Source organism: Battus philenor, unplaced genomic scaffold (genome assembly GCF_028537555.1).
Source record: "Battus philenor isolate CCGP_79_NKW_IND1 unplaced genomic scaffold, ilBatPhil1.0.hap1 SCAF_3, whole genome shotgun sequence".
In the NCBI taxonomy this organism is placed as follows: domain Eukaryota; kingdom Metazoa; phylum Arthropoda; class Insecta; order Lepidoptera; family Papilionidae; genus Battus; species Battus philenor.
This window is the reverse complement of record NW_027181693.1, coordinates 7,031,881-7,059,879: the sequence shown is the minus strand read 5'-3', so window position 1 is coordinate 7,059,879 and position 27,999 is coordinate 7,031,881. Positions and strand designations below refer to the sequence as shown.

At 31.9% G+C, this 27,999-nt stretch overlaps 3 protein-coding genes across 6 annotated transcripts in view; 2 read left to right on the top strand and 1 right to left on the bottom strand.

The window, feature by feature from the left end:
- Positions 1-3,800, top strand: part of gpp (grappa) — a 33,461-nt gene extending 29,661 nt beyond the window's left edge. For 2 of the 3 annotated variants that reach the window (XM_068770931.1, XM_068770929.1), the window contains exon 15: positions 21-3,800. In XM_068770931.1, the coding sequence (XP_068627032.1) occupies positions 21-412 (392 nt within the window). In that variant the 3' untranslated portion in view covers positions 413-3,800. The remainder of the gene's footprint in view (positions 1-20) is intronic. The other variant, XM_068770930.1, reaches the window with a different exon arrangement.
- A 1,039-nt stretch (positions 3,801-4,839) lies between these two features.
- LOC137926817 (uncharacterized) lies at positions 4,840-8,285 on the top strand. 2 transcript variants are annotated; one of them, XM_068770525.1, is made up of 5 exons: positions 4,840-4,936; positions 5,037-5,162; positions 5,666-5,837; positions 6,329-6,476; positions 7,160-8,285. In XM_068770525.1, exons 2-5 carry the CDS (start codon positions 5,051-5,053, stop codon positions 7,769-7,771), a joined length of 1,044 nt encoding a protein of 347 aa, XP_068626626.1. In that variant the 5' UTR covers positions 4,840-4,936; positions 5,037-5,050; the 3' UTR covers positions 7,772-8,285. The 2 variants fall into 2 exon arrangements, with proteins under 2 accessions (XP_068626626.1, XP_068626627.1); XM_068770526.1 differs by having other exon boundaries at positions 4,840-5,162.
- A 4,485-nt stretch (positions 8,286-12,770) lies between these two features.
- LOC137926536 (carbonic anhydrase 1-like) lies at positions 12,771-27,716 on the bottom strand. The gene is made up of 5 exons (XM_068770163.1): positions 27,502-27,716; positions 17,230-17,421; positions 15,572-15,789; positions 14,051-14,272; positions 12,771-13,760 (listed from the first exon to the last, which is right to left on the bottom strand). Exons 1-5 carry the CDS (start codon positions 27,536-27,538, stop codon positions 13,632-13,634), a joined length of 798 nt encoding a protein of 265 aa, XP_068626264.1. The 5' UTR covers positions 27,539-27,716; the 3' UTR covers positions 12,771-13,631.
- Positions 27,717-27,999: the final 283 nt, after the last annotated feature.

Genomic DNA, 27,999 nt, shown 5'->3' with positions numbered 1-27,999 from the left:
TTACACCGCGCTTGTTTCAGAAGGCGAGGGCGGCGAAGAGGTAGAGGAGAGCAAGTGGCAGGATCGCATCGCATTTCGCTTCGATCAGATAATCTCGTTCGCGTCCACCGCCATGGAGGACAAGCGGCGCAGGTCGGACGAGGCGTGTAACACTTCGCCCGACTCCGGAATAGGGCACAGCGAGACGGGCCGGACGGTGGCGGCGGCGGCGGCGGTTGCGACGCCGGGCGCGCCGGCCGGCACGACGGGCGCGGCGGGTGCGGCCGCGGCAACGGGTGCGGCGGAGGCGCGCTCGCCGTCGCCTCTAGCTGCGCACCACTTCAAGAAGCGGTTCTTCCGGCGCGAGCGCTGGGGCGCGTGGAGCGGGCCGGCGCCTCCCGCCGCGGTGGACTGGGAGCGGCCGGCGATGTGACGGGCGCGCACCTAGCGCTGCGCCGAGTGCCGCTTCTCGCACCGCCGCGACCCCGGCACCCAACATTAGCGTAATTTGCTATCGAAACACTGCCATCTAGGCGTACGTATCGCGTACGATTGAACTCTTGTAAATAGACCGCACCCGTGCCTCAAAGCAGCGCTCGTGTTGTCCCTCTCGAACGTTCGTCGTCGATTTGTTATTCTTTTTTTCGAATATATTACTATGTAATTATGTATATTATTGAGTTTATATTCTGTTTAAGAACTGTAATTATTTAATATTAGGTTTACGTTGTCGCTCTATTTGGGCGCTTCGTAGAGAAAGCGCCGCGACGGGATTGTATTTCATGTGTTCATTTAGGTCTTAGAGTTTGAAATACATGATGCGGTGCAGTGGTTCGTTTTTACACCTGTCGTTTGATGATTGTTTGTTGTTTTATGATGTTATACAAGCTCAGCCTGAATAATGTCAATCATTTCTTTGGGATGTCAAAAAAATCAAATGACTTACGTCGATCACGAATTTGTACATAGTAATATTTTGTAAAATGAGTAAGGACGATCTTTGTATAGTTCTATTGGATTAACTAATGTACAACAATGAATTATGTAATTGTAAATGAATTCGCGGACGATGCCTTATGATACGATGCATAAGCTCGCTGGTCGACGTATTGCAAACATTTTTCCACGTAATAAGTACGTAAAATATTATTTAGGTACCGATCACAATACATTTGTCTTTGGTTTTTACGCATACTATGCATAATCAGCGTAGTTAAAAGTTTTTCTTTCAATTTGATACACTCTGTTTTTTTTATTTCGTTAGATATTAATTTTGAAGTGAACACAAAAGAATCTGATTAATGAATACTTGGTACTTTTATGAAGTTAACCATCAGCAATGAAACGAAACTTATGATGTTTATTCGTCTGCATTAAATGCATGTGCCAAAATCTCTTTTTTCCATTAGATAGTGATGCCGTAATATTTTAATAGAAACATTATTGGCACTTAATGTGTATTAGCAACGATAGCACAAATAGCAGCAATAGAAAATCGTGGTAAATAACTAGTTATGTATTTGTTCAATATACCAAATTCAATGGTGCTTCATATACTTATGGTAATAATAGTAAGCAATCCAAAAGTAACAGTCGTATTTACTGTCATTAAATTTGTTCGATTAAGAAAAACCCGTGTATCCCTAGTAACAAGACGGTAGACTTTTGCGCAGGAGAAGTAACATTGATAGCGTCCGTTTACACATGGTCTAAATCATACCAAAGGCGAGGGATTCTTTAAGGAGTAAGTACTGTTATTTTACAATTTCAATAAATTAACTAGTATATGGACATAAGTTTACAAATCCGGTGCCTTAGCGCTACTTGTTTTTAGATTTAACAATAATTAGCTCTAGTTGAGAGGATTCTATACATCTTAATTACGGGAAATCTATCCAAAAGCGGGAGCAAAACGACGAGGCGAAGCTAGTATTATGTATTTTAATAGACTTTTAGTGCAAGTATGTAAGATACCTTCTTTCTCCATGTCCATCCACGGTTACAACACACGATGACTTGCAATATGGCAGCCAAAAACTCCCGTTGTATCCTAAAATGTACCTAGGATAAGTCATTGGCTATTTTTGTCTCAGTTTTAGTATTGCTAGAGTTTTGGTGTGTGCTTTTTTCAGAGGTTAGCGTTTTTAATATGAATTAAAATGTCAAATTTTTTGAACCGTTTTTAATGTGGGGTAGATGTTTGGTTAAAAGTAAAAAAACCAAAGATTGGGATGACAGCATTGTCAAAAACGTAGATTTTTAAACTTTTATATAAATTCATGATGATAGGGAAAGAATATTTTTTGGAAAAGAAATTAATCATGTCATTAAAAATAATTGCAAATTAATGTGAAGCTCATAGTACTATATTTTTCTTACTTTGATTTCGTTAATTGTTCGGATTTCTGCCGTCAATTAATAATAAACCTGTTTATATGACTCAAGACGGGAACTCATTGTAATATTTTTTTTAAAATAAACATTAAACCATAACGAATCTAAATTGTTGTTAAACTGCAAATCAAATTAAGGGGAAATATTTAGCAACTGTCTTACGAAAATAGATTTAGCTAATGTTCGCTCACGAAGATTATCCGCCTTTTAGAGATAAGGCTTAAAATGAATAAGAATAAATTGGATAATGTTAAAAATTAATTTCTTAAGTAATCTTGTGTTCCTTACATACTTAAAAATGATACATTTTAGTAAAGATAACCTCATTATTTTATTTTAATCTATTTGAATCTTTAAGCTATTTTGTACTTCATGTTAATTAACAAACATGATTTATCTATACTAGAACCTCTGGTTTATTCTTGAATCGTTGTTGACGATGGGTACGTAATTATTGGTTAGTTAAATGTTTTTCAATTTGATCGAACTACTGCTGAGTCATATCACTAAGATTTTTTTAATTCGGTAATAGTGCACGAAGTTTGCAATATTTTTTATCACTTTATAGGGTGTGGGCATTTCTTGACATGCATAAAATGATTTTTTTGAATTTAAACTCAAATTGTTTTAATTCTTAAGGTTGAATTTTGTGAATAAAATTATGTTTTACTTAATACTGCATATTCATTACTGTTAGTGATTTTTTTTTCCTTTAACAAAAACATCTTTATACAATTATGTTATTACTAACATCAACTCGCAACTTAGGGTCTGTGAATGCAAACATAATGCCCATACCGTGGTAGTATAATTTAGATAAGAATTGATCATGAAATTTTGATAAGAATATGTAATAGTGTAATAACGTTTTACATGAGCAATGGTAAATTATTTGATACCGATGAAGTAATTGCATTAAAGGAATGAGATTGTCTAGAAATGTTCATAATATACAAACGGTTATTATATGGCAATGAATAATATCAAACTGTATCTGCTCTTACAAGAACCATTATTGTTGAAAAATAATCTAATGAAGTATGTCGTTTGTTTAATATGAACATTGGAGTGCACTGGTTTGTGATTGTGCCTGAAAACTCACCAATGCCGCTCCAAACCTCAAAATTATGTATTCGTGTATAAGTAAGCTTAAATTTGAACGTACCAATAGTAAGGTAGGTTGTATTGGCATAAAAGCATGACCAGAAGACCAACTCGAAGAGTGATTACATTATTCAGATTTGACTAACTTTACTTTTAATGGGGAAAATGAGCTAATCAGTGTGACGTTAGTGTCTAAAATAGTACAAATGAGAAGACTTATTGTCGTAAGCCTCGGACTGTTCAACATTGCAAATGCTAGGTTTGAAATGTATCCCTGTGTACTAGTTTTATTTTATACTAAAAGTTAAAAATAAATAATTAATTATAAATCATATTTTTTCTTTTGACCCCTGTAATAAAACTTCTAGGTGTTTTATAATTTAATATAATTTGCTTTGTTCGATTTGCAACCTTCAAATTTCTTTACAAAAACAAAATAATTTGTTTGAATACGAATTTATATGGGAAATGAATTTAATTGAAGATATTGAACTATAAGCATGTTTTAAAATATAGTTTGACAGCAACGAAATTGCGTACGTAGCCCGCGTCACACAAAATGTTGAGTTTGGTAAGGTCGCGGGATGTTGACTAATTTATAGGAGTATACAACAGGTACATCCTTTATTTTAGTCTTGATTATAAAATAGTTCTTACGGTCAACAGTGTTTTAGTGACTAACGCATATTGTAAAAGTCTTGTTACAGGAATCTATTGGTTTAATTAAAAAGTGATACGATCTTTGAAACAAAGAACATCATTCTAAAGAAAGGCTGGAAGAGCTACAGTTTATAGGGTTTAACGTAATACAATTCTAAACCTGATACATAACTACTGTCAATTCCATTGACTGCCTTATAAAACAATATATTTTACTTTAATATTGAAGTTTGTTGTAGTTAAATGGAAATCTATTCTAAGCTATGACTAATTGTTATGACAGCTCTGTTCAGCAAAATTCGTCTATATTTGTTACTGCATTTTGACCAAAAATAAATAAATTTTCCGGTCTGAATTATGTTTCGGTAAGTGCAAGTTAGTAAACTTAGTAAGTACTGCACATACATTACTCCTTTTACCCTGTATATTTCTAAAAGATAGAGTTCAGTAAAGTTCATATAAATGGCCACGGAAGGTTTTTTTCTGAGCAATAAAATAAAACAACCCGACAGATGTAGACTTACATTTAGATTTTTATTATCGACAGATGCAGGACATTTTGCCTGCAAGTAAACAAACACATCTTTAGCTCAGTATCACTAACCAATGAGATAAATTGCGATTTTTGTTTTTGGTACAGAGAATGGAATGTGATTAGTGTCTCTGGTCATTTGTCATTATTTTGACAATTGTACTGTGTATTGCGATACATATATTTAAACGCTGAAATTAGTGTTATGTTATTATTTAAAAGTGATATTCTAACGTCAAAGAAGAAAATAGGTTTATAACATTTAAGGTATTTGCTTAATATATTTAGAACATCAATGGAAAATACGTAATAGACGTTATAATTAATAAAAATACGTAATAATTATAAATAAGTTGTCTTTCATTAGGAATTGTTTTACAAATGAAATGCAATACTCGCGAAATCGCTCTGTTGAGCGACCAACCATGCGTAATGGAAGGAAGGCTTAATTACAAAAAGATTGCTAATGGTGGATATCGTAATCAAGCAGCAGGTAAGAAATGAGCACTATCTTTTTGAATCTCTGTTTTTAATCTACTGCTTTTACATTAAGGGATAGATGTTAAAACTAAATTAGCAAAAAATTATAGACAAAATTGTAGCATTTGCAAAAAAAAATAGTTAAATCTATAAAAGCAGTCATAATTTTGAAATGAAATTAATGAAAGAAACATTGCTGCAATTTCGTCCAACAATTTATTTCCTAGTAATGAAGTGCTAGTAATATTAACTGTAGAAGTTTTCATGATAATCCAATAACTGTAACTGTTCAGTCCTCTTTAGTGCCCAAAATTAAAATACTAATGTGTGATAGCCTAAGCTGCGATCTCTTGTGGAATCATTCCTCAAGTTTAGTTACGGTAAGCAGTCTAAACTTCCTACAGAACTCTACTATTTTACACCCAATATAGCTATATTTGCCAACAGCACAAAAGCATAGGTCAATGAGAAAAATAATTAGGATGTAATATTAATTATTCTAAATTATGTTTTCAGTTTTTAAAGAAAGATGGTTTAGATTGATTAACAATTACTTATTTTACTTTAAAATAAGTGAAATGGGTAAGTTTGATACAAAAAACCCTGCAGGTGTGTTCATAATGGAGAATACTTCAATTCAAATGGAACATGGGCAGAGTATATCATTTTCATTTTCTATATCATTTATGTAAGTACATTTGTAATTATCAGTACTTATTTCTCTTAACTGTAACATCATGTGTTAAATTAAATTCTGAAGCAGAGCTTATGATTAAGAAGTCTTATAATCTGATGTGATGATGAGTAATATGATATTTAACTATGTGTAAGTGTCATATATACATTTAGATGCACAATAGACATATTTGTTTTGGTTCAACAGATGCTGATATATTTTTAATGTTTGTATTATTTTAATATATAATTAAACCCTAATCTCAAATAAAAAAAATATCTACTGTAAGAGCCAGTACCGAGGCATCTCTGTAAGCCTTCCAATGTTAATTAAAGGTCTAGGTTTACATATTGCCTTCATTGACTTAACACAGTATAATTGTTAACAAAAATAGATTTGTTCATCAACTAATCAAAAATCTAAAAAGAGAAATATAGTGTAAATCTTATACTAATATTTACACAAGTTACATAAATAATTTTAAGATTTTTTATCATTTGTAGAGATGAACCTGAAAAACGCCATATATTTGCTGCTCGTTCTGAGGACAATGTAGTTCAATGGGTAATGAAGCTACGAAAGTGCTCCTATGAATATTTACGGAACCAATTACATACACTTCAATCAAAAATTTATTCAATTACTGGCAAGGTTTGTATACACTGGGGTCATATTTAAAAAACTTAGTTATTGCCTTTATGCCTATGGACCTCTTGAAAAATCCTAAAATAAATAGGATTTATGTCTTGCCTTTGTATCAGTGTTTTTCTAATACTTAATTATGAGAGTTAAACAAATTGCCTACCAAAGTCATTTGAACTAATTGTGTGAATGAAAACGAGATCTTTCTCAGATCTTTTTCCTAAGTGGCTATTAATGAATAAGATATTTGATTATGGAAATAATTATTGAAGGTGGACGAATATATTTGTAAGACATTGTAGATATTACTAATGATACTCCTATAACACAACAAAGAGTTTCGTTGCTTAAACCGCCATAGCATTCAGATCTCTTAAGACATTGTAACACCATTCTTTTGATTTTTGTGTGTTTCCTAATATTTCTTTGTTTGTAATAGAAATTATTATATATGTAAACAAAAAATTATACATACAAGAAGTTTTTTTACTAACTGATAATGAGACTAGAACTACACTATGGTGGAGTCAATAACAAAGTGTAAAGGGATATAAGTTAGACAGAAAAATTAAGTTTTTAAAGTCCTGTTCTAGATCATATATATACATTTATCATGCACATTACTTTGCAAAAACTGAATTTGAGTAATATTTTTTATTTATATTTAATATATAATTAATCTGTTGTTATAGGATCCTTTATTGCTAGTACCAAGGAATGAAGGTGCTTGTTTATGGGCTCCGTCAGTGCCATTTTCAACTGCTCCAGCATGCACAGTAAACACAAGTTCCTTCAGTTGTCACTTACATACTAATGGTGCTTTCACACTCGAACGAAGTAAATCTGATGTGCAAACTTATAAGAAAATACATGAGGAGTATAGAAAAAAGGCGATTTTTTATACAAATGACCAGAAACAAAAGGGTGATGAACCTGAAAATAAAGAAGAACATGGTTTTACATTAGAAAAGAGTAAAACTTCTGCCCTATTTGCTTCAAGCAATTTAATTGATCTCTCAATTTTTGATAATCGGCCTGCATACTCCCGGGCTGCACCAAGTCCGCCTGTAAGAACGAAACTATCACCTTCATCTCGCCGTACAGAAACCACTGTCCAAAATGTGCAAATGTTTACAGAACAAAAAAAGTACTTGCATGTTACAGGTATTTTGGATGAGGTCCCTATACCACCTAGAAGAAAATTGTCTCCTAAACCTGTTACTAAGCTAAGAGACAATGAAGATAATACAGAGGAAACAAACTCGTTTCCTGGTGTGTTGACAGAAGATCTAATTCAATTTTGATGATTGATTCTTATCCAAATAATTTAGTAATTTACCCACCAATTATTTTATTTGCTTGCCCGTTATATTTGAAGAACCGTAACATAGTTTAATTCAGTTAACACAACATTTCCATTGCCATGACATCATTGCATTTACATATTGTGGTTTTGTGATATTTGATGTAAAACATCATTACTTTACTTTAGTAACATAAAGTTATAAATAGAAAGAAGTCCCTCTACTACATAAGTCCTTTAGTCATTTTTTTTATTTATTTCTGTGCTGTATATCCATGTAAGCCGCACGTCACCATATGTAGAACCATTAATGTATACAGAAAATATTAGAAAAAATTGCATTCAGATCTGTCTCACTACTTAATCTTTAATAGCATAATGGCAAAAAGCTAGTCTATTATAGTAAAAAAAAAATCAATGATTAAGGTTGTTTTTGGAAAAATACTTTTAATTAAAATTTATGATTCAATTATGCAATTTCACAAAAGCATGTTCAATATTAAAATATGGTACTCGGTGTTAATATTTTACGATTGATAAATATAACGGTTAGTATATCGAGGCTTTAATACTGTACAGGATGCAGGCTAATGTCTTTGTGATTATAGGTATACCATTTTTTATATATTTCCTTAGTATTAAAGATATTTTGCCTTCTGGAATGAAGACAGGGCTTCGGGACCATAGGCTTTCATTATAATGGGCTTTTTAAATACCATTCTCTTATTATTACCATAGAATTATTAATTGTATATCACATAAACTAACACTCAATTCATAAGATATTTAGTTTCCTTTTGTGCAATTATTATCAGTCTGATTAATGAATTGAGTTATGAAGAACTAGTCAGATATTTAAAATAATATTTTGTAATAAAATATAATATTAAATTCAATGTTAGTTGTAGTTAGTATTATTGAAAAACGTTTTATTTAACAACAATGTCCTAGCTATAAAGTACTCACAATATCCGTTTAACTGGACTGTTGATATAATGAATAAATTAGTTATAAACTTTTGGTTGGTTGATATACTTTGTATCGTGTTTTAGTTTTATTAATTAAGATACTATACAACTCTCTGTAAACATTTGCGTCGCCAGGCGAATTCCATTCTCGCACAGGTCTTAAAAAATACACAAGAAATAATTATTTCTTCATTTTTAATCATCTCACCAGTATTTCGCATATCATTTTTTCGATAAAGTTAAATTTTTATTGACACTTAAGTAATCTAAAATATAAATCAATTAAGCAATACTGATTTTGCAGAATCCTAAACATATTATTAATTATGAAACCTTGTCAGAATGCCTAAAATTCGTCTTATTAGAGATGTTACCTTTTATTGATGTTCTCAATATTTCAGATTAAAAAAAATGTTATATGAATAGCTTTTTTTAAATGTGTGATAATCTAGAATTGATTCAGAAAAGCTTATATGAATGTAATTCTTCCGCTATAGGAACTGTTTATCACCCAAATGTTATAAAACATTATTTATTTTATTTTTAGTAACTAAAACATGTTAATTTCCATTTGAAACCTTGGGATCGGAATTTGGAAGAAAACCCTTTAATGTAAGTTTATTGAAAATTTTTATATTGTATTTTTGTAATCGAAGTATTTTTGTATTGTAAAATTTGAAAAATAACATTAAACTGTGAAATCGGTATAGTGTTTTTTATTTGTCTTTTGTATACGATGTTGATAAGTTGTAAAATGACTCTAAAATATCTTTGTGTTGCCCAAAAAGGCTTCCATATTTCATGTGAGGGTTATTAATAGTTAGAATGATTAAAAAATTAGCTTAATTTATAAACAAATATTATAACCGTTTTAGGTGCGAAAAGATGAGATAGGTACGACGGATAGTTGTTAACTGCACTAGTTTAACAATGCCGCATTTAACAGCGCCTTTGATTCAAAACGAACTATAAAAGTTAATAAATTTAAAAAAAAAAGTTGAGATAATAATAGTCTGAAAAGTATGTTATGTGTTTATGTTAGTGCGAGTTTATTTTTGACCTGACTTATACTGTTGCCCAAATCTCAATTGCAAATACTTTGGCTTCGCGGCGGCAGGATGGAAATGGCGCACGCGCATAGAATCTTTCTTAAGGTAGCGAAGCTCGCGGGGAGCTCCCATGGGAGCCTCGGCCGTTACATTCTACAGTTTCACTGAATTGGAAGTGTTCGTTAATACTAGAGTTTTAAATTCAAGCTTCAATACCTGCTCTACACTTAACAATGCATCTCGTTACGTCTTTTGTTCCTTTACGTGGTAACCGATATCCGTTTTCTTTAAGAATATAGAAAGGAATAAATCACATTGTCCGAAGCTTCTTAACAATATTAAACTTATTACTCACACTAGAAGTACACATATCGGCCACAGCATGGATTGTTCCTTTTGTAGTTGCTGTTAGCCCGGTAGGCTTTTGCAGCTTCACTTAACAAAGTATGTCTATTTGATCGTACAACAATTGAACGATGACGTTCGCACGAAGGTAAAAAACACTATCCTCGGGTGAGTTTAGAGTGTAGGTAGCGATTTGAGATGGTAGCTAGGACTACTCGACGATCAAAGGTGACAAGTGGATACTACCTCTGTTCGCGTTCAATGTACGAGGAGGCGGGCAACCGTCTCCAAAAACGAAGCGGTTTGTAAAAGTGTGGTGCTTGGTTTTGTTGTGTCGTACGCGTATTTGATGGCGATGTATTTTGAGTTTAGTACTTGCTATGGGGGGCAGGCCTGTGCATGCAGTGTGGTGTTTGGGTTATGGAAACCCTAAGATGTGATCCGTAAGGACATCCTTGTGACGCCTTTTTGTTGCTATAGGAGAGGGAAGGGGGTATAGCGAGTGACTTCGCTATATGTATTTGGGTGTGTCGAGGCTGATTCGAAATAAGTCTCTAAGCAAGGCTAAAAGAATTCCTGGACCGTTGTCAGCCAACTCTACGTTCGACTCTGCCACAGCGTTATCGATTGAATACCTACTTACCAAGAGTTAGTCTACGTATATTTATTTTACGTTATATCTAGGTCCAGTTTTGGTTGTGGTTAAGGCCATATGTTCGGCAGTGGATATCGTTCGGCATTATAGATGTAAGGCTGGTTTAAAACGAATTAAACCAATCGGTTTAAAACGAAAAAAACCGTTTAAAACCGAAAAAACCCATTTTTTTCGATTTTAAACGTTTAGTGTTGACCACTATGTTTTTCTTAAATATAAACACATTATCTATTCCAAGCGTAGACATTACCTAGCTAAGTTGAAAAACTATTATCTAGTTAACTATATTGGTTATTTTGAAAAGATTTATCAATCAGTTTCATTCGGTTTAAAACCAAACTCACACACTTGCACTTCTCACGCGGAGAGACGTCAAGATGCAACGTTGCCAGCTCGCCTACTCCACACCACACACACACATACATAGCGTGTTGCGTGCGGACATGTCAGTGTTGCCAGTATTGTAAAAAAAAATGTAGAAATTTGGATTCAATATAAAGGTACTCGTGCCAAATATGCCAAACATTACTAAATAACTAAAATGTAATAAGCTGTTATAAAATTAGATTATTAGGTACCGACTTTTTCTTGAAAGTAATAAAAAAAACTGGCTAATCTTACACAGTCCACTCGACAACATGATGATCATACAGTCAAGAAAGTCATGAAAATTTATGAGGCGCCACTATCTCTTCTCCATTGAATTGTGTACTTTTCAATACACATTGTATTAGCGACAATAAGGTCCCTTCGCCCTGATAACGTCACATTTAATAAGATACTACTACAAATAGGTTATAAAGTTGTAAACAAGTGCCCAAGCTATAAAATAATTATGTTTGTTAAGTCTAGGATTACTAAGTTTGTTTCGGAAAGATCCAGATGATTTTAATCTATTGTATGTAATATTGTTTCTTTATAATTATAGTACTTTATATGTAATATACTTACCTACATAGGTATAAACTGCATAGGTAACAAAAACAAGACCAAGTATTGTCGATAATGATGTGTAAAAACACTGTTCTTATATTTTAGTAGGCGAGTTTTAAACCGTTTAAAAAGATTTATTTGGGGTTTTAAACCGCCACTTTTGGTTTTAAACGTTTTAAATCGGCTTTTTTACATCTATATTCGGCATATATGGTGATAATGAATATCGTTAATTTGTTTTGGCATTAGTACACAAAGAATAAAAAAAACTTTTACAGTACCCGGCAAAATCTGAATAGCTCTGTCCCACACTATCTATGTGACGTTTTTTCAGTCGTGCGACAGAGATAGCGCTCTACGAAGCCGAAATTAGCCGATTGTCGCTTACCAAAGGTCGATGTGCAATATTTATTGTCGGATATTGTAAGTATAATTTATATACTAGGCCAAGATTATTGTCAAAATTGAATAAAAAGAATATTAAATTTTCCGTTATAGGTACTGTTTCGTTATAGGTACTGATGCGTTATAGGTACTGTTCCGTTATAGGTACTGTTCCGTTATAGGTACTGTTCCGTTATAGGTACTGTTCCGTTATAGGTACTGTTCCGTTATAGATACTGTTCCGTTATAGGTACTGATCCGTTATAGGTACTGATCCGTTATAGGTACTGTTCCGTTATAAGTACTGGTCCGTTAAAGGTATTGTTCAATGAATTAGATAAAGTCATTTTAGTTGTATCCTATTTTGTGATACTAGCCGGTGGACACAAAAACACAAAAATGAAATAAAAGTGTGTGTGCGTGAGAAAAACAAGAAAGGAGGAAGCTCTGTACTAGCACACATAAGGGTTATTGGCATTCAATTACAATCTTTTTACACTTAGATGTTACATATTGCAACATCTATATTTTATGGGTTGCGTGTGTAGTGCTGCCCAATATTATATGGCGTATACCAAAGACAGCTTTCGAATTAATTTCACGGTCAACATGAGGGATATGCCTGAAAGAATAATAACAAATAAAACTACTACCTACCATATTATTAGATTATTTTTAATTTGTGAACTTAAGTAATTTTTTTGTAACAACAGTTAAAACAATCTTTAAGCATGTGTATAAATATCAGTTTCATTTATTAAAATCATTGGAAAAAGGGTAAATTTCTATTTATCTATACATATATTTTATTCGATTATCCTGAACAATTCTGCTCTTACATGTTTAATGGGTAACTAACTTTTGTACACAATGTTACCAGTACAAAAATTTCTTACCGTCTATAGATTTGGTATAAAGTGATAACTGCTTAAACTTAACAGATGTTATAAATAATTGTAACTTTCGTACTTATTCCTAAAAGAGATTCGCACGAGTTTGAATTATAAAATAACTATCGGTAAATATTATGTGAGTACATAATTACACCCATAAGGCACTTGATTACATTAGACTTTTGTTACGACCTATTTTTAAACTTACATAGTATATTTTAATAATAGTTACTATGTTTTTAAATTTCAACATTCGACATTTTTAAATGCAGGTTAAATATTAACCCTTTAACCGAAACTAATGTTAAAAATGACTCAACCTCTTGGTTTACTGCTATCAAGCAGCAGACTTTAGAAAGTACAGTTTAAATAACTCTGATAAATTCAGTTGACGAAGTGGCGTTAACCACGTGATAGTACGCTATTATGATATTTTAGAGTTTAATAATACTATTCTAAATGCAATAATAACATGCTAAATTAATTATTACAAATTAACAATAATGAGTTTGATCATTTACTGCTTTTTTAATTATGATGATTGCAGTAAGCTACCTATTCGTAAATAAAGTACAAATCTGTGTAGAACTTTGTATCTATTGTACGAAAACAAGTGACGGTGCGAGGTAGAGTGTTAGTTGCCACCGTAGTCCCGTAGTTCGCGGTTACCGAGGGGAAGCGTAGGCCGGTAGTTGTGAAGCAGCTCCATGGCTTCCACGCCACACGATGCCTCACCACACCGTAATTTTCGCATCAACGCCAACTGTAATTATAAGATTGCTTAAAAAAGGAACAACTTTTCGTTTGAATTTCTTTTTTCAGGTAACATTATTTTCTCAAGGAAGAATTTCGATTAAAAAAGTAAAAAATATTAAATTTAAAAGTGTAAAATTAAATGATAATTTAATAGTCTGTGGGTTCCTTTACTATTCACACCATTTTCTTAAACAAGTTTTTAATTGTTAATTAATTTATTATTAATTTTAATTTTTAAAACGTAGAATGCATATATATTATTATTATATTTTATTGTAACGATTTGCTTTAAAATACCTGTTCGGCTGAAACTTGAATTGGTTCCTTGAAGAGAATCCATGTAACGGACTCGGTGCATGGCGGCGTAGTGAGTGAGCCTGGATAAGTCCAATAGGCCCTGCGCTGAGGCAAAAGTCTCGATGGGTCCAAAGGTTCTGACATCGTCACTTTATCGCCTTTATGTTGAATAAATGGCAAAAGACGCACCACCTTTTCCAATTCTTCGTGTTTCGTGCCAACCTGAAAGTTATCTATCATTTATTAACTGTAACATATTTAAAACTACAAACCCATTATTTCGCCTTATTTAAATTGTAAATTGAAGTTTTTTTGAAAACATTTTTTTACATTTAAAACAAGTTGTTCAAAATATACATAGTATGTGCTTACTACTCGATACATAAACATAAACAAAATAAAAAATATAGCTTTTCAATAGAATTTTGCGTTGCTTAATGACATGTTATAAATACTGTTAAACGTTTTATATGTTAGTATTATTTAATTAACTGCAATGTCATGTAATACAAATACTGCTTACATATACATAAAAATATGTATAAGTAAGCAGCATTTGCAGTGGTTGGTAATATGATTGAAAGGATTGAGTTGCAAGGCTTCTCGTAGCGTAATATCTTTCGATATTTATAATTTATGTACCCGTATATACCGCTAGTAACATATAGTTATTACCGTGCTATACTGCAATTATTATGGCAGTTTTAATGTTTCAATAATTCTTATTGTTTATTTTGCTTTCGATCCGATAGCTACTTTTATATGAACGCAAATTTGATTAAAACCAAAGCAGTATAAATTTAAGTGACGGATCTTACCAATTGCCTCGTGTGCCAATCGAACTCACATCTGTTGCACTGGCATCAGCGAGGCGACCGCTTCAATTTGTAACACAGATTCCTACGTACGTTTTTATCTATTTTTTAACGTCTAAGCCCGCGCCTTTATACTCATGAAGAGTGTCAGCAATATTATAATAGCGAAGTCTAAATGTTGTTAAAACTCTTAATAATGTAATTGTTTCGAACATATAAATTAACTTTAAACATTAAAGTTAATAATTGATTTTGTTACTGTTAAAAAACTCAATCTATTATAATTTTGTCAATTCTCTTGTTTTAGCATGTAGATCAGATGTTTCAAATTAGTATTATAATTTGATATTAGATTTTACGCAGATTTAACCAAATATTTATAAAATATAGATGATATACGAATTCGATTAACCGTTGAATTTTATTAGTTGAGCGTGACTATTAGTTTTTACGTTTTCTTTGGTTTGAGTTTGTCGACTGCCGTTATTTTAATTTCTATTGCACAGTGTTTTAAATCGTATCTAAAAAAGGTGTGCATGTTTGTGATAAACCATTTGTGTATCATTTTATGAAATAACAATTAATACTACAAGTCGATCTCGAAATGGTAATGTTACGTTTGCGCAAAACACCGAAATTTTATATTAAATAACAAAAGACGACTTGCAAAGAATTGCATTTTTTTTTTAATTTAAGAATATCTTACCATCAATAACACTCCAAGAACAGCTAGACCATCAGTTTGACCCGCTGCTTCAGAAAAACTGTGATATTTTGATGTGTTCCAATGCACGAGATGCAGTTCTCCGGAGAATGCGCGGCCATCTACTGTATGCTCGGAGCCTTCACCGTTCACAGCTCCCCAGTGGCAATGCCATTGCTGTAGTTTATAAACATCGGACCCCAGAGGGCCACCACGTAACTCTGCAACGTTTAACTTTCTATTAGGACATATAAGGACAGATTCCATCGGACGAATAAATGTGCCTATGCGAATGTGTAGAAACTATTATCTGAAAGACAAAGTCAAATGTCGGAAGTCAGGAGCACTTAATATACGGAACAGTGTAATACGTACAATTCCTTATCTGTCTTTACAGATTTATCATATAGTACATTTACTTTCATTTAGCGTCATTTAACTTAATCCATATGTATAACCAGTGAACAGTTACAGTGCTAATAATATACACTAGACTATTTGGACAATATGATTATTTTATAAGATTTAAGGTACAACAGGGTTAAAAATACTTTTTCATCTGTTCTTATAAATTGATGGAAATACCATTTCCGGAAGTACATTATGGTTTTTTGAGTATTTTTATGTAGGTATAATTTTATTTTGGTTATACTCCATTTACTTAACCTAAAAGGTTGTATTAATTAATGTGTAATATCCATATTTGCGCCACAAAAAAAAAACATGACTAGCCATTGTAGTTATTTAAAGGGAAAAAGGAATGTATTTATTTTCGTAATGTTATAGTACAGTTTTATGTGAATTATAAACTAATATTAACGTTGTATACAGTGTGACAATTAGTATTTTGGTTTTATATTTTAAGCACCGGTTTACAATTCGCATAAAGAAGAACGTGTCTGTTGAATGGGAAATTGCTTGTTTGTATGACAGGCGGTACGGTTTCCACTTGCACGGCTGCGGAAATTTGACGTCTCCCCTTCCTTACAGTAAATTAATTGCGCGGTAGATACTACAGATCGTGCAAATTTAAAGTGATTTTAATCATCATGAATCGTACAATGAAGTACTTAAACAAGAAAATTGTTGATTAGATAATGATAAAGTTCAGCCCCATTTCGTGAACAGAGAATTTTTAATAAACACTGAGCAAAAAGACGTGACAGGTTGAGAACTGTGTCACTTAAAGATATGAATTTTTTAAGACAATTTTATTATGTGATAGCGATACTTATATGCTCTTGTTATTAATCCTTATGAAGGTACTTGATAATATGAAGTATATTTCATTTTAATATCATCTGCTTCTCTTCATGTGCCAAAAATAACAAGAAAACTTATTTAATTATACACTTATTACGGTAATTACAATAGTAATACTTTTGTTGTGTTTAGTTTGATAATATTTACATATTTGGCAGCTTGCACTTCGTGTTATGTTTTTATATAATAGCTGTACGAAATATAATGACAGTTACGAGTATAATGTCAATAGCAAATTAATTAATTGAACATTATATATATATATATATATATATATATATATATATATATATATATATATAAATATATAAAATTAAATTAATCAGGTTATATATATATATAAAATATACGCTTATTACCTGATTAATTTAATTTTAATATATATGTATTAGCATTACCAGAATCAAAGCCGTTCTCATCCACACGCCAGCAGTAGCCGGGGTTGACGACAGAGCGGGTGTGGTTGACGGAGTAACGCCAGGTTAGTGGCGGTGCACTGCCTCCACTGCTGGCACGTGATGTGTCTATGTCCACAGGGCTCTGTCGAGCCCCTCGCGCTTCGGGGAACTTTTCTATCCACGTCGCTGGCCCTGCAAAAATTTAAACACAATGTAACCATATGCCTACACAAGCCTTGTTAAATTTTATATTGGTTTCCGTGATTTGTATGGATAAAGGGGGATTTTTTTGTATAATAATAATGTTTTCAAATTTTGTTAAAAAAATATGACTTTTATTGGCCTAAGTACCTCAAAGTAGAAGCTGATACATTGCATATTTCTTCAAAAATTTTAAATAAAATATATATATTCTTGTTACTTTAATATGATTACATAATCGTTATTTTTTACAAGAAAATTATTTACTACTAGTGAATCTTAATAATCTTTTGCAAATATTAGTTTTATTTAGACTTGCGTAAATTTGATTACATAAACGAGCTACGCAGCTGACAGGTTGTTTGGGCACCAGCGAATCACAGACCTGTCTTATCTTTTTGAAGTGTAGAGCTTCACGAAATATTTTTTGGTGACACATTATTCATTTATTTTAGGATTGTCGGTTAGTTTATCACATATCTAAAGTCATCGACAAACGCGAAACAGTTTTATATATTCGATTTTTTTATTAAATTCAAGGAGATAAATGCGACATCGTGTAATAATAACAACTTGTGCTAAAATAATCCTAAATATTCGTACATAGAAAATTTATTTTGACTGTGTCGTCATTCTTCAACTAATATAGTTTTCTTTTAACAAAACTAATTTTGTAAAGAATTTTGCAAAGTTGTAGTTCACAAACAAAATACATTTCTAGAATTATTACGCATTGGCGTTATTGAATCACCTAATAAATTTTCCTTAACCAAGGCAAATGTTAGTAATATAAGCAAAAGTAGGAAAACTATCTTTTGCATTATAACATAATGTTATCGCGCTAGTCCATGCATTTATTATTTTTTGCTTTAAATAAAATACAAATGGTTAACCTAATTTAAATTTCTACTCAACTGGTTTTATTGACATTCTCTAATCAACTGAGTTTACTCTTGGAAATATGTCTAAAAGAATAGATAAAGAAGTTAGGTAAACTAGTGGACACAATGTTTCAATGATCTTGGTATGGCGTCAATATTGTTGAAGTTTTTTCGAAAAAAATGCCCACAGATTCCTTTGATCATTCTTTTCATTGGTTTTCGGCGACATTGCGTCGGTCAGGGTCAGACAACCTTGTCGCTTGAAATGATTGTAAATTACTTGGAGCGGGAAGGCCGCAAACGTGTGTCCAATACATTTTAATGTTAAATTATAATTTAACTAAAAACTCATAAATTAAAGAGAAATGATAATTATTTTTTTGAGTAATTAATAGTAATTAAATAAAAAATAACATATAACTGCCCAAGTCTGATATTTACTGTTCATAACGTGGTTTAGCGTAGAGGTGTCTTAATCTTAAAACTTTCAATTAATATCACTAGAGTAAACAGGCAGGCTTTAATATTTATTGTTTTTAATATTTTTAATCATACATCAATTAAAAATTAAATAAAAAGTTTCAGATTTTCTATGCAATAATATTTAAGTCTTCGCTTCGCTTCGCTACCAGGATCAGCTGGTACTGCCGTAGCCTCCGCGCACAGAGAGGGCGATCCGAGGTAAGACTAATATCCCACCTTTGATCGCCAAGAACTGATCGCTTTCATCTCACATCAAACAGTTACACTTTCACGCGTATAATCTACATTCGTGCGAGTAACTTCGATCAACTGGCGAAATCGGATTAGTTTCATTTTGTTAAGTTTACGGACCCATCAGTTACGCGGACTCAATTCCGATAAAGATACAAAACCCTCCGGGCTAGCGGAATTAACATCAACAGATACTATATATAATTCTTGATGACGTGTTTACTTCGAATTTGATACCGTGGAATACTTATAATACAGTGGGATCATAGTTCGACACAGTGGATACTATGAGGAAAACTCAAAATTAACTTCGTTTAGACTTACTAAAACAAATCGAACATCTTTAACAATATTTATTTTCATTGATATAAAGGCAATATCGACGGCACAAACTTGTTTGTTTATTATTAAGTTCCCACATCAATGTTTATAAATACAAAAGTAAAAATAGATGACGTTTCGATCTCATATCAATTGATAGCGACGGTTCGCCTATGATAATAAATGAATAATAAGTCATCTCCTCAATTGAATGCCCAATGAGAACCGGATGTTTCCTGTCATAATATTATATTATATTTAGGTCAAAAATAACAGTCATTTACAAAGGAACGATGATAGTTTTACGTGAATTGAAATTAAATTGGCATTTCATAGAAATATTTATTATCATAGATATTATTAAATTTGCGAGATTCATAGAAGACATTTGTTTTCCATTTTGGTTTGTAATAATTTTCATCGTAAAAAATGAAGAATCGATTAGAGCGGGGATTGACTTGATAGAACGATCTATCTTTTACAATACTACCTAAGCTTTTGAAAAAGGAAATATGTATAACACGGCGTTAATGTTCGTACCCTTAGTCATGGAATGCGGTCATTATCATTTCAACAATGGGACGTTCACTGTTAGGCATAGTCCTCCCCTATAAATTTTCTATACTACCGGTTAGAAGCGGCCTGCAACCAGCCTCTTCGAATAACTTTAACCAGGTCGTTGGTCCACCTTATGGGGTGGGGGAGGGGCACGTCAGTCCGTGTTTTTTACTCCAGAACCTTAAGGCTCCTATCGCCATCTTTCTACCACTATGTAGCCTGCCCAATGTGACTTAAATGCTGCGCACAGGCTATGCTGGTTATTCTCGTTCGTCTACGTAATGATGTATTTCCAGTAATTCACTAATTATGGCATCCTTTAAACTAAAACACACTAGGACGCAGGCTCTGTTAGTAATTATGACCCTTATATAAATATTTATAGTATATGATTAGCTATTAAAATACTCCATACTATCTATTAAATTTTTGAGCATTATTAAAAATTTTGAGCACCCAAAAATTAGAGAGCTTAACTCGTTATGACTAACCAACAAGATAAGTAGTGCATTTTCTGGTGTTAGATTTTCCGGCGAATACAGTAGAACAACATTAAAGACGCAGTAGCTCCAGCTTTAGCGATAGAGCGCAGGCAAACACGCTCTTACCAATACAATGATCGCATTGAATTCAATTGAAAGACAGGCGACCCGTTTTTCAATGCAGTGTGTTAGTTGTATGCAGCTATACAAAATTCTGGCCATGTCAAACAAATACGCAATTAATGGTACCTAGTTATTTTTAATGATAAATTATTAATGTTAATATAAATAATATGCATGCGTTTATTATAAACAGATTTGAAAATAATTTCTCAGTATTTATTTTTAAAAGGAACATTAGTCAGAAAAATGTAGTACATAATGTAGACAAAAATCTTTTTAAATTTTGTAATTTTTTTTTCATAAACGGCTGGTTGATCACAGAATGTAAAAGTTTGAAAAAGAAATGTCAAGCATTACATAGATACATTTAAATTATTATTTATGAATAAGAAATAAAAAAAGTTTTAATCAGAGTTTTTATTAAATAAAATCTTAATTAATTGTTTAAGAGAATTACTAAGTAAGAAAAGGACCAATATTTAGCCACTTCCGCACACATGGGTCCTTTTCTTACTAAGGATGGACTTCCGCGAGGTAACGCCTGATTCCATTAAATATTAGAGAATTACTTCACTTTGGACTTAAGACTTAAGTTGTCAAAATAGTAGAAAAACCTTACTATTTCTTATTTGTATTTGTTTCTAGTAGCCAAATATATAAATATTTGTTAATTTTAATTTCAATTCATAATACTATTACTTTGAATAAAATTCATGATTATATTAAAAAAATTAAACGAAGTATTGGTGCCATATCTTACGATGACCTTTTCAATTATAAGAAACATTAACTTTACATGGAGCTTAATCTTCAATGATACTTGTGTATTTTTACTTGACATTAACCAAATATGTCGAGATTATTGTCTCGAACATCAACGTATTATATATCACTGTATAAAGAGTTGGGATAAGAATTATCTTGTCCAAAATGTCAGAGAATTTTGTGAAATATATTTTAAACAATTTAAAAGAACTTGGAATGAAAGTTACAAAGTAAAAGGTTGAGTTAATAGATTTTTATTTCATTGAAGTCATTGATAGTCAATTTATACGTAAGAAACGTGCAGTTCTATTTTTAAACAGAAGTCGAAATGGAAGGAAAAAACTAATTAGTTTTTGTTGTCAGAAGTAGATAATTGAAGTTATTATTACTGTTATTACACATACATACATTGGTAAAGAAGAAGTTATTATTGCAACGTTCAAACATTATTTTTTGCTTTTCCTAGATTTAAACATTAAATAGAAAAACGGATTTAAAAGTAAATAATAAGTTTTGAATACGTTTTCTATTTAAGTTTAAGCTTACGCTTAAATTACGTTTGCTTTGTAAAAAAATGCGTCTGAATATTATACAGGGTGATTGGTTTTAGGTGCAAAAGCTTTAAATGAGTGAATGTATAGCTAATTTTCCGGCTATTTTTTGTTCGGTAAAGCCTATCCACAAATCAACGGTTTCAGAAATAATAAATAAATTAATGATAATATGGTTAAAACTCGGATTAATTATTGTATACTATCCCAGTCGCAATTTAATAGAAAAAAATTAATAAAACATATTTCATAATTGTCACTTTACATAGGGTTATCGGATCGTAATAGCTGATACAATGAGCTATAAATATACCACTTAAAAGTATTTACGTCGATCATGGCTGCTTTAAAACAGCACTTAGTGTACCCTAAGGCTTTAGTGTTACGTAGCTATCGAAATTATTTCGTTTTAAAACCGTACAATCTCGAAGTTGCAAGTACAAATGTGAAACTTTATGGCGAACTTATATAGCCTATATCACTTACTATCAAGTAAACGCTTCGTTCCGTCATTTACTGATATGCATAAATAAAGACTCATCGACGCGCCTCATTATAATTGAATTATTACTACTGATACTATTGCGTTATCTAGAACCATTGGTACTGCATAAAATAAATACACTAGGACATTTTACAAAAGTATTCATAGGAAAGAATCCTGAAAAATGAAAAAGGGAAAAATATTAAAACCTCCTTCTGTCACTTTGCTTATCTTGTATATAATATAGTACTCATCTATTTTAAACTTAATATAAATCATTGTTTGATTTTATTATAATGAATAAAATTGACGAAATATTAATATTTATGCATACATATATTAATTCGATATATTTAAATAGTTGTGTATATTTACGGAATGCAATAAGAAACAAAAGAACGCAGTAAAAACAGAATCATAAAATTTATATTATAACAAAATACATTTCTCAACATTCTACAGACATTATAGTTTTAAAGATGTATTATTTATAGTGGAAAGGCGTCAACCATTTATAATAACTTAATAAACAAGGATCATAAATTTTCACACTTAAATAATAATTATAAATGATTGATTATAATTAAAAATGTGTCTTTTCCTATGCCAATGACCCCAGTAAAAAATGTTACAAATACAAGATAGGTCTTTTTCAAGGGGAAATATCGAAAATATGCACCTAACATATTTTTCGTACTTTTTTAAAACAATTATTGACGTGACAAGCAGGATTTTCACAAGAAGGTAAATAATGGCAGTCTCCGTAAAACAATGCGGTGATGGAATACGTTTTATAATATAATAGTATACACTATTCCCAATTAGATGGCCTCTTTTGCAAAAGAAGTGAAATGTACCAAAAGAACATAAATATGAGATTTAAAAAATCGTAAATATTTACCACCAGACCTTCTAGTGTCCGTCATCCTACACGCCTGGATCCTAGCATCAGATGTATTTAAAAATGAATTTTATTTAATTATAATCATACGAATTTACTCGTCGTCGAAAAGTTGCTCTAAATCTTTTTACACTAGATTTTGTCAATGTGTGAAGTTAATTGCTTATTCTAATTTTAATTAACATTGTACTTAATCGTAGTTTTGGTCGTTAGAACGAATAAATAGAATGTGGCCTCGGCCCTGTTTATCTCGGTATTATTATATTTATCGCGTTATAGGACACTGTTTAATTCTTTTTACAACGAGATTGTAATTGTTTTTCTGTGGTAAATGAATCTTGCCTATCTTTTTGTAGCGGTTTTATGAGATAATCAAGCAATTTAAATAATGCGTTATTCAGAAGCGGTGTTACAAGTTTTCCGGACTAGTTTTTCTAGGCATTAGTACCGAGATGAACATGATGACTTTATTTGTTAAGTAATAACTTTCGGTTATAATAACTTAACATAAATGATCAATAATTATTTTATATGATATCATAGCTATGGTTACAATAGATAATATTCAAGTTACTGCAACTACCGATTTTAAAATTCGAAAATTAATGATAGAAAAACATGTGTATCATAGATAAACAATAGTACACTGACACCCGTAATTAAAACTAAGAACATCTTTACTCCATGTGAAACATTTAATGTTTGTTTTAGTCTTTCACTGTTGTATTATGACAACATGGGATAGACTTTTAGATTTTTAATTTCGTCAGCCATTTGAAATCAATAAGAAAAAGAACACAAAATTGTTATTGGGTTTCAAAACCATTTTATCTCTGATTATTAATTTCTACATCCAATTTAATTACACGAGGTTTCAAAATCTGAATGACCGTAGCAAAACTGTACATGTCCAGTTCTCATATATTAAGCAATGCCAAGGTTGTACCAAGAAAAAAGATTGTTAACGTTTGCATGCAATTTAAGAGAACAAAGGTTGTGGTTTGTTGACTGCGTCACTGTTATATTGGTTTCAGAGTTATTTTCTTCATCTAAATTCCCATAACTTGTTTAAATTTTCTAATGAAAAAAAAGTTGTCAAAACGAATTTACTAACGAAGACGACCAAACAATGATACTCGCCGCTATTTTTATTTAAAATTCAAATTCCGGTGCCCCTTCACATTTGGCTTTAACTGTTGACACTTTGTTTCCTATTATGATAAACCTAATAGAATTTCCGTTTTAAAATATTAAATGTCTATTTACTTGTGATTAACCTCTATTTCCTCGATAGAGCGACACAAGGTCATTGTTGAACAAGTTAACAGTGGTTTTTCAAACGTTTTTTGTTCTTTACTTTAAATGTTTTTCATCATTGTTAATAAAATTACAATATGCCTAATATGTTTAGAATTGATAGCCCGTATTATATATTAAAAAAATCATAAATGTAATAGATTATTAATAATTTTGACTATAGTTGCTCAAAAAACTAAAAAATATCTATAAATTATTTACTTTTTCATTATGAATTTCTAATTAGCATGTGTATTATTATTGTACATATTTAAAAAAAATGATAAGAATGTATTTACCCGTTTTCGTGTTTTAGATTATTGTCCTATTCAGCAAAGCCTCTTAGAGTAATAGACTAATAAAATAAAAGAGGCTGTAATACAGAACTAGTGCAAAGCGACTGCTTATTAAATGTTATATTCATGCGATGAGACAGTCGTAAACAAATGTCCGATCGCACTTATTTACATCCATATACATACAGTGTATTGTACTATGCCCTTATATAATGGGTCGTTCATATAGCATTTGCAGGTTAAACTAGCTTAATACAAAGACTATGGGTTAATAAAGGTTAATTCACCTATTGACCAAGCTAATAACACGTGTGTCGTTCGTCTTTTTCAGTTTTCCTCACTAACTGAAAGAAGTTAAATAGATGTTCAAACATACTATATTCTGCGAAAGCTTAGACCAGTTCACTGGACACCTACGCTTGAGTAGCTTGGTTATACAAACATATAAATCGTTCAACATAAGAGTTTTATTCAGTAACCGTTCTGCTTATTCTTATCTGAAGAATTTAATAATAGAAATAATTGTCATAGAGTTACTCCTGATTATAGCACTCATAGTTACTAAAATAGTCTTGTAACAACATTACGTACATATTATTGAAACTTCCGTCGAATTAAAAATTATCCATGGCCATTGTTTGTTCATTTGGACAGCTACAGCCAAAATATGCCTTGTTTGCGTAATATAAACTAATAGAGGTCATTCGTGTAATATTTATTTAAAATTAGATAAATCAGATTTCCGTGAATACAAACATTTATAGTTAAGTTAAACCTTCTAGTGACATGCGTATCGGTCCTTTTAAATTATTCAGAGTATCATTATATACGAAAACAACGAAAATATCTTTAAAACCAAGATAGAAAAAACGCAAAATATTTCAGTGCGTTCTACGATACAGTAATTTTTTTTTAATTAGAATTATTTGTCAATCTGTAACTATCATTAACTTCTTTGTTAATTATTGACGTGATAATCGTGATATAGCTAACAATAAATAAAGAGTTTAATAAAGCTACATATGTCTATCTAATCATAATAGATGGTGCAACGTTAAGAAAGTGGTCGGTTTGAATACTAGACGTGTATAATGACAGTTACCAAACGTTAAGATAATTGGCGTAAATTTTAAACTTTTGTCCGTTACGCTCTTTAATTTGACAAGCATTTATAATTGATACAAATGACAACTTCAATGATTATTTCTGAATTTTAACACCAAAAATTACCCCATGAATGCGTTCTTTAACGAGGTATAGATTTGTTAACACAAATGGTCACAGATAATTATTCGAATTTGGGTAACAATACAACGCTTCTATAACTATACTTGAAGCTTCTCAATTTTCAATTTTATTACATAGTAAAATTTAAATTTTACAAGAAATTGTTTAGTTAATAAAATTATTGAGTAAAAAAAATTATTGAGGTTCGCCTTAATTTGAATTTGAAGCGTATTGACAAGTTATATGTGTTACTCGTAAGTTAGATTATAACTAAAAATCTTTAATTGATTGATATTTAGATTGTAAACTATAAAGCTAATTTTTAGTTTTGTTAATGTTGGCTTGGTATGCGATTGATTTTTTTCATACATTTTTTTTTATTTCACAGATTTATAAATCTATGAAATAGAACTATACTTAATTATGTAAAATAATAGTGAAATGCAATGTAAATGGACTTTTGATAACATCTAACCATTATAAAACAAATTTTTGGAATGCATCTACAAATTATGTTTCATGTCGTTAAAGATGTTTTATGAAAAGATTTTAAACTTTATCTTTAAATTTCATCATCTTCATCTACAGATATGTAGTAGTCTAGAATTTAAATTAATTAAATAAGTAAAAAAAAATTAAAATGTTCAGAAAAAGGTAAAAAAAGGTATTCGGAAAGTTTATGGGTACGTTTCAATTTGTGAATAGGTTAAACTTTTACTACTGATTTATTGATAAAAAGTTGTTAGCGGTTGGTGTAGTGAGCGTGCCGTGTCCATCTTTAAACCGGCTTCGTTGCAGAAACGGATAAGTGGGCCAACACTGACGACTGCGATATGTATATTTTTTGTTGTAACTTGAACCAAGAAATAGTAATCACACCGAAGCGAATTTGAATTCGTTATAATAAATATAAATAAACAACACAAAAAAATCATTTAACCACCTTATTACGTAATAGGAAAAAATATTATTTTAAAACGAAAACAAAAGACCTGCTTTGACGGCACAAAACGACGTCACGTTCGTTTTAAGTTACCGTGAAACTGTTTGTACGGTAATTAGAAATATAATTTTATGATTTGGATAAACCTTATAATTATATCAAACCAATTAATACATTTTATTTATATATATGCGTATACATATATTATTAGATGTTTATATATGGTTCATATCTAAACATAATTTCCGAATTAAATCAAATCCGCGAATCGTAACATTTTAACTATTATTGAAACAATGGTGTTGCCGTGAGTCACATTTGTTGTCATTATTTATGTTAATATTTATATAACGTCACTCCGTCATCAACGACCAATTACATTTGTATGATAGTTGTAAAATGTGGTGCGGTAGAATTTATTTAAAACCTTCTATTTACACGGCTGCAGTCACGTGCTAAGCCGTAAACAAACCGGTCCGCAGCCATCCGTGTCGCGCGTTGGTGGTATTGAGGAAAGAGGTAAACTCACCGTTCTCGCCAGTGTATCCCCATTCGCTGTCTGCCATAACTCCGGCTCTCGGTCGACTGATAACGTGTACGTTTGTGTGAGGCGCGTGAAAGTCGGATGGTGTACGAGAGGACGCGGTTAGGTCGTGACTGCGTGCGTGCGGGCGCGGAGGCTCCGCTTTATATGCGGAGCGAGCGTGGCGCTGAGCGAGCGCGGGCGCGGGCGCGGGCGCTGGACGTGCTCAAGCGCGATCGTACCGTGCTGCGAGATACACAAAGCGACGCGCGGAGCGAGCAACAGACCGCACGCGTGCACTCCGCTGTACCACTGCGCTCGTCGTGCGCGCTACACCACGCTCGGCTCAGCCCCTCTACGCTTTCTACTCAATCTTAATTACACTATTTACTCATCAAATAGATTGTCGTATGTCAATGCCAATTGTTTCGGATCGTAATATTATGTTCACCCTGCAGCATCACTGCGTTCATCTGTTACAATCCTTTCCTGTTCGCGACGTTT